The 8288-nt window shown below is 41.7% G+C and overlaps 1 protein-coding gene across 1 annotated transcript in view; it reads right to left on the minus strand.

The window, feature by feature from the left end:
• The window catches only part of espn (espin), a 37467-nt gene extending 29179 nt beyond the window's left edge, over positions 1–8288 (minus strand). The window contains exons 1-2 of the mRNA XM_055166463.1: positions 7518–8288; positions 6150–6343 (exon numbers count right to left, since the gene is read on the minus strand). Coding sequence (XP_055022438.1) covers positions 6150–6343; positions 7518–7817 — 494 coding nt within the window. The 5' untranslated portion in view covers positions 7818–8288. The remainder of the gene's footprint in view (positions 1–6149; positions 6344–7517) is intronic.

Below are 8288 nucleotides of genomic sequence, written 5' to 3' on the forward strand. Positions count from 1 at the left end.
ATTCACTAAATGCATCCATTGAAATTGTGATTCCAATTCAATTTTGATTCATCTTGCAGCCCTAACTGACATCTCAACATTCTAGAAACTCTTAGGTCAGTGGTCTCTTGTCACTATGTCAGGGCATTATGCCAAAGGCCAACATGTTAATCTGATCTGATCGGTTACATAAGCAGTCTGAGGCTCTGTCAGTCCTTCATTCACCTCTTTGTGTTTTGCGGTTATCAGTGGACACGCAGCGCACCACTCTGATGGATCTGACTCCAGGCTAATGGGGCTGCACAACTCACCATAAATTTACACTTGTCTCTCATTGTCTAATAGACAATATGGCTGTACAACAAAGATCTGTGTTTGCTATTCCATTTGCTAAACCGAATACTTGTAATTATTATTATTAGACCATTTGTAAACATCGACAGTCAAAGAGAGTATTGCATCAGTGCTTTAGATGTAGGGCTCATGCAACTATTTGTTTTCTATGACAAACAACAAGACACAAAGACTGTACAACACAATATAATGGGATGTTACATGAGTTATCTGTGGGTTTCAGAATGATGAGTATTAACTGACACCATTGCCATAGTAATAAACAAAATATTATATCCTTTAAAGGATGCTGAAAAGTCCCCTGTAAATAGGAAGCTGAAAACCAGGAATACCTCTACAATCTAATGTTTTATGTTTATTTTATTCCATTTTGGACAAACTCCAGTATGTAAAATTTCCAGAGTCCACTGAGGCAGAACTCTACAAATATTCATGGATTTCAGCTTCATGTTTAGAGGAAACATTTTGAGGATTTTCACCATTCAAAATATAGAATATTTTGTTTTTTTATAATACAATAATACATCCACAAAATCTATTGAATGGATTGCTACGGTAGATACAAATTGTACCATCATTACCACTGTACCACTATTGTTGATTTGTAACATTTAGTTCAAAATTACTCCACTCTATGGTTATCTACTCATATCACTGAGATGACTTCCCTGGGTGTCTACTGTCAGTGCATTATATCAGTGCTCATAAGAACAGAGTCAGTGTATGTATCCGTAGGGGAAATGAACTTTGTTTATTGTACTTTGTAGACTAGACAGCATTCCAAAACCTGTCATTAAATTTAACATTGACTGTTTATGTATATTTAACAATAACTAAAACACTATTTCCTGCCTGTTGAGATGGATATAACTTTAGTACAGTCAAATGCTTGTTTGCCCACATGACAAAACAGGGTCAATTTATCTCTGTTATCAAGAATGAGTCCATATCCTTATTATAGTAAAAGTAAGCGTTAGTTATGCATTAATAATAATAGGACTATAGGGCTATCTTTCAGCTACAAAGTCCCCTTAAAAACAATAGCCAGGCAGCCGTCTATTCAAATAGCTTTGTTTTCCTCATTATCTTATCTGCAGTTGGCGCTACCATGCGTTGCTGTGGAGACGGAGGTAAACAGAAGCAGTGGGAGGAGCAACACAGAACAGTGAATGGGCCCCACACTATCAGCAAGCTACCATGTCTCGAACTCATTAAACTTTCAGGAGAAACGCACCTGGCTACGCTGCAGACTGCAAAGGCAAAATATTAGACCTGACAAGCAGCTAAACATAGGTACAGTGTTGTTAAAGACAAATGAATGAAATTAATATTGTCTGATGCTATTACTGCTATGTGGCACAATATAAATATTTAAATTTAAAGTGACAATAAAACAGGTTTACTTTTACATCTTGGGTGTTTTCAGGGCTATGTATAATTGTACATACATATATACTGTATACTCAGGCAGTGAGTAAAAGAAACATTTTCCTCATATAAAAAAAAAATATATATATATATCTATATATATCTATATCTATATCTATATATCTATATATATATATATCTATATATATATATATATATATATATATATATATATCAGCTGGTTATCTCAATTGGGAAGTCACTGGACTTTCACATGGGAGACCCGGGTTCAAATCCCCCCTCTGACAGGGCGGGGGGACAATGAGCTAACCAGTGTGGGTCCTTGGGCAAAGACCCTTCGTGCTACTGCCCACCTCATACAATGATGAGAGAGAAAGAAACATATGACATGCCGGCTCAGACGTCGCCCGGCCAAACAAGGTCTGCATCAGGTGCTGGGGAACCAGGGCACCTTGATGAAAAATGGGCTACTGGAACACGGCGGAAATGGGCGAGATGCGAGAACAAGGCTCTGTTGGAATGCTACTACTACAGTAACCCTAGGCAGAGGGGTTACATGAACAGGATGTGGGAGAAATGGTTATTACGATACCCACAGTCCAAGCTAACGGCCAAACAACTAGTAGCTCAGTGTTCCAACATCCACAACTAGAGATTGATGAGGTACAACACAAATGCCACGGCAAGGGGGAACCAGTGTACCAGGTCAGAGGGGAGTTGACACCCACTCCCCAACCAGAGATTGGGTACGAAGCCCCAATAAGTATCACGCTGAGCGAGGCAGCGACTGACCTGAAAGATAAGATCATGAACACAAGGCTAAGTGAAGTACCTAGACGATGTGAATGCAGCACTGAGAGCGATCCCTACCACAACAATCACTGAAACCAATGAGCTGATATACACTTCAGCAGCTATAAGAGGTACAACCAGTTGCCCATACCTGAAGCACTCGAAACTGCCAAACAAAGGCTCCAAGCCTTGGCCAGCCACCTAAAGAGGTACACGAATAAACCGGCTGTTCGCAACACAACCGGCGAAAGTGTACGCTCAGTGGCAGGGTAATAACACCAGAGCAGACCCACCAAGGCTGGAGACTGAGAGGTACTGGAAAGGCATATGGGAAAGGGAGGCATCACATAACACCGATGCACAGTGGCTGGTGGATCTGAGAGAACCTCCCTGAACAGAATCCAGTCACCATCACAGTGGCAAACATCCAGGGAAGAGTCTCAGGTATGAAAAACTGGACCGAAGGAAGGACATCAAGGACAAGGCCCCAGCAGATGAGGTGCTCAGAGAATGTCTCAGACAGTGGCAGGACAAACCCCTACATGGGGCGTACCACCGGAACATAACTGAAGTGGCTGATATCAAGAAATCCTACCAATGGCTTGAGAGGGCTGGTCTGAAGGACAGCACAGAGGCACTGATCCTGGCTGCTCAGGAGCAGGATCGGCACTCGAGCAATAGAGGCCCAGATCTACCACACCAGACAAGACCCACGGTGTAGACTGTGCAAAGAGGCTCCTGAGACAGTCCAGCACATAACTGCAGGGTGTAAGATGCTGGCAGGGAAAGCATACATGGAGCGACATAACCAAGTGGCGGGCATAGTGTACAGAAACATCTGTGCAGAGTACGGGCTGGAAACCCCAGGATCAAGGTGGGAAACACCTCCAAAGGTTGTGGAGAATGACCGAGCCAAGATCCTGTGGGACTTTCAGATACAGACTGACAGAATGGTGATGGCGAACCAACCAGACATAGTGGTGGTGGATAAGAAACAGAGCAGAGCCGTGGTGGACATCGCAATACCAAGCGATGGTAATATCAGGAAAAAGGAACACGAGAAGCTAGAGAAATACCAGGGGCTCAAGGAAGAGCTGGAGAGAGCCTGGAAAGTAAAGGCATCAGTGGTGCCTGTGGTGATCGGACTGGAAGAGTGGCTACAACAGATACCAGGAAAAACAATGGACATCTCAGTCCAGAAAAGTGCAGTACTGGGAACAGCAAAGATACTGCACAGAACTCTCAAGCTCCCAGGCCTCTGGTAGAGGAACCGAGCTGAGTGAGGGTGAGAGAGACCTACCACCGTGGAAGGTGAGAAACACATTTTTTAATTTTATTTTATATATATATATATATATATATATATATATATATATATATATAAAATAAAATTAAAAAATGTATATATGTATATATATATATATAGTCTAACTAAAATGTATTGTATTTGAATTTGAGTGGCACTATATAAATTCTCTGGTGGAGGGTCTGCAACCTGCTTGTCTCCATGGAGATATTATTGTCTGAAATATTCTCTCTCTGTAATGTATGCACCTCTTTTGAGACAAGCAAATGATGCCACTAGGAGAATAATAAGAATGAATGTTTTTCAAGAGTGATTAAAACACACACATTCCAGACAATGCTGAATAGATTAGGTTTAATACCATATTATGGAACATTTTGGGCAAAGCTACACCATCTCCATGAAAGCCAGCATGTGAGGGACCCCGACCAGAAGTTACATAAAATGTAGTTAATATGATTAACTAAGATTCAGGAGCAGGACCACGCCTCAGCCGTCCTCTCCTCTCATCAGCAAACCACAACTCACCTCAACCACACCTCTAATTTCCCAGAAGCCTATATGTAGCAGCCTTTCCCATCATCCCAGTTTGTCTCGGCTAACTCGACCCCACCCTCCCATCCCCTATTTTGTCTTTCAGTCATAAGACCCCTACAAGGGGGGTCCTGTTCCGGCTGGGCCAATTGCAGATTTAGATGGAGCCCCCTCCCATAGTCTCAACCCAGCCATCTTTGCCTCGTTTCATACATTATCAATAAACGTCTTCGCACTATGTTGTTGTTGCCGTGGTCCTAGCTGGTGAAGGGAACTTTAACTTCACTTTCTTTCAGGGGGCATATGCAAAGTCAGTTTTTATGAGCTTACCATGTTCCCTCATCATTTGTTTACATAGAGTCATATTTCATAATGTCCTATGATTCTGGTTACAGGGTGTTCAAAAATGTTTTGTTTAGTACTTGCTAAGGAGAAATGCAATTATGAGGCATTTTTCTGCATTTTTAACAGCAGTGCTCCAATTTCTATTACCAAGCCGTTTTAAATTAACTTTGAGGATTACAATGAACAAACTGTAAAATAATGCTCTGCTTTTCAAATAAGCGCAATCACATTTTATTTTGTATTGGTTTGTATTGTTTATCAGATTTATCCATAACAATGAATAATGGTGCAGTAGCCCTGATTGCACATGTCACAGCCTTTTGACCTGAGGGTTTTGTGCCAGAGCTGATTCCTCCAACAAAAACCTGAAGCTCTCACTCTTTTTAACGACTTGTTCAGTGGTTGCACTTATCTCTAGAGCCTGGGCCTGTCTGGGATCAACATTGCGCTGATTAGCAGCACCATAAGACAATGATATCAATGATTACCTTAAAAGGCAACACTGGCTCAGACAAATGCTGTTTTAAATACGAAGCATGCTTCGTACACACTTATGTCAACCTTATGAAAATCACACAGGATCATTTACGTAAGAAACATGAGAAGGCACACACCCTTTCAAGAGACATGAACCACAAAAGACATTGTCCAGTACGGGAATGAAACATGTACTTTGATAGTATCACAGTATAAAACAACAAAACAACAATGATTACAATTTGTTTGTCAACCCATTAAGAATATTAAAATAAGCTTTAATTTCATCACTGATTTTTCTTATGGTATTGCTTTTCAAACAGTAGGTCTCCCCACAAAGTCAGACGTCTAAAGTATCCTTGCAGTGAAACCTGCTTGTGTTACAAACTGCTGCTTAATGAGAAATAATGACAACAGTTACAAAAACATGGCCTTCAACTTCACTTCACTTCACTTAAACAACAATGGCATCATTATATCATTATGTAATAGATTAACAGCTAGCAGAGAGAAATGACTATCCTTGTCGGCAGTCTCTAATAAAATGCATGCATAATTCTTTCTGTCAATTGCAATGGAGACCACTGGAGTCTTCAGAACAAGATATTTCCAATATTTTTTACAAACAACATCAACAAAAACCTATAATTCTGCAATGGCAAATGTGTATGCAAATATGGTAGCAGTGAACGTTTGAACAATTGTACTGCACGATTTATAATCTGTATTTGAATCAATATAATTCCCTCTTGAATTCTTATTATATGCCCAATAATTACAGAGTTATTGACCATAAACAAACTCCACAAATCTGCAGTCTGACAGTTAAACTTCAATTCCACCATAAAATTCTGACTTGTCCTCCAGCTCCATTAATATTATGATGTCATATGAACACAACATATTAGACAACCTCATGAGCAGATCTCAACTCAAACATAAGTGTTCTGATATATGCACAGTGTGGTCTTACTTTGGGCTGTGTCCGAGGAGCAGGCGGAGAGAGGGCAGGTCTCCCTTGGCAGCAGCGTAATGGAGGGGTAGGGCCCCAGTTTCTGTGGTGGCCCCAGGATCCCCCTCCCCACTTTTCAGCAACCACTCTGTGATCTCAGAGTGACTGAAACGGGACGCCAGGTGCAGGACTGTGGCCCCTGAACTGTCCTTGCTCTGTCAATCACATTATTATATTATTATTATTATCATCATATCTGTGTAATTCCTCAGTTGTCTGGGTAGAGTCCATAAGAAAAGAAGGGTGAATTCAATTGGACAAAGTTCACTCTAACAAAACTGTGTGTAGAATTATCACTTCATACATTTTAATAGTTTAGACTGCACTTTTTTAAGTTGTTTGTTATGACGAACAATATAAATATTCAATATTCACATTTTTAATGTCTCCAAATCATATTTCACAGTAGCTTTTAGAGCTTTAAGTGTCTTATCAGATCATCTTCTTGTCTCTCTTCACATAGGCATCAAAAGTAATGGAGACAGTAAGGACATGAAAGAGCTCTTATTACAGAGTTGTCTTAAATTTAGACTTGCCATTTACCAGAGGTCAGATCGAGTGGCCAATTGACTTTGTTTTGGCTAAACTTGAATTTGGGGTTAACATTTCAAAATAGCCTATAACCTCTATGCTTATTTCTCATCATCTTTTGTTTTACTCAGTCATGTAGCTGCTGTAGGCAACAGCACCTAGTGAGTTAATTTAGAGTTGCAATTGAATAAATAAATGTCAATATGGTGTTATTTACAGTAGACCGATGTCAAACTGAGCTGACGTGTAAACACTGCAGTACCGTGTCCCAGGTGAGGATGGTGTAATTACGATTAGTGCATAATGAATTCTAACTATGTTTTTCCCTTATAGATACACTGTGTCCCATTGGGATTATGTAACAGTATAGAATGACTTGATCATTTGCATTGTTTATTGACATGGAAAATGGCAAGAGGCTGGAGACTCCCGTGCGTTATATTTTCCACAGAAATACTTGCAGTTTTTGTTTGTTTTTTTCTTGTTGAATATGCCCACTGTATATTTCCCCACTCCAACTGAACTACTTTGTCAAAGTAGGCTTATGTCTCATTAATAAAGTTAGGAATGCACTCTCTGCTGGGCACGTGGTATATTCAAACCTTCAAATAATCCACATAAACATTGTTTTAAACTGCTCTGTGTTGTGTGTGAGCTATATAATGTTTGATTAGGCTAGTATTTATACATATGGGCTGTAGCCTACGGAGATGCTGGTTTTCAGGGATCATAAACTCGGGACACGGCTCTGGGAAACAGTCGTGTCAGGGGAAGGGGGATTACTTTGCGCTTACTCACCTCTGGCCGGCATCCTCCCTGGGTCAGCAGCCACTGGAGACAGGCCAAGTGTCCAGTGGCCGCAGCATCGTGCGCGGGGCTCGCTCCGTTGTTGGCCAAAGAGTTCCCGGGCAGCCCTGCCTCTTCCACCAGGAAGCGCAGGCAGCTCAGCTTCCCGGAGCGCGCTGCGTGATGGACCGGCGTGGCCCCCAGTGAGTCCTTCACTTCGGCTGTGAGCTCTTTGGCCGCGAGCTGCGTCTTCAGAGCCTGCACGTCCCCTTGGCGCGCGGCGAGCAGTGTCCGGTCTCCCTCCGCCACCATGGCCTCGGGACCCTGGACTCTCGCCTCGGTTTGCTGATCTAACCCGGCACTCACCGGGATGAGATTACCATGGTCCCGCTGAAGCTTCTGTAACCCCGTCAGTGTAGGAGCTCAAACAACCCACCACATAACCTCAACCCGCTTCAGTCTGTGACACAAATGAAGTCTTACATGTTGAATTATGTCCACTTTTGTCCCGAATGACAGACTAAACTTGCTTTGTGTGAGCGAACTCCCCGGGGGCTCAGTTGAAGCTCCTGCGCTCGTACACAGCGAGATGCTCAATACTGGTAGCGCTACACAAAACAAATTAGACAGTTCTTTTTGGTTTAAAGTTTAAATTCTTAGTAAAGAAAACAAAAAAACAAAAAAAAACAAAAAAAAACGCGTTTCTAGAGGTTGAGAAAAAGTCCTCTGGCAGATGGCAACATGGGAGTCAGCCTGTTAAATAATCCATCGAGGGGAGGATCA

Source organism: Boleophthalmus pectinirostris, unplaced genomic scaffold (assembly GCF_026225935.1).
Source record: "Boleophthalmus pectinirostris isolate CB_2022bp ecotype Guang Dong unplaced genomic scaffold, ASM2622593v1 HiC_scaffold_8, whole genome shotgun sequence".
NCBI lineage: Eukaryota > Metazoa > Chordata > Actinopteri > Gobiiformes > Gobiidae > Boleophthalmus > Boleophthalmus pectinirostris.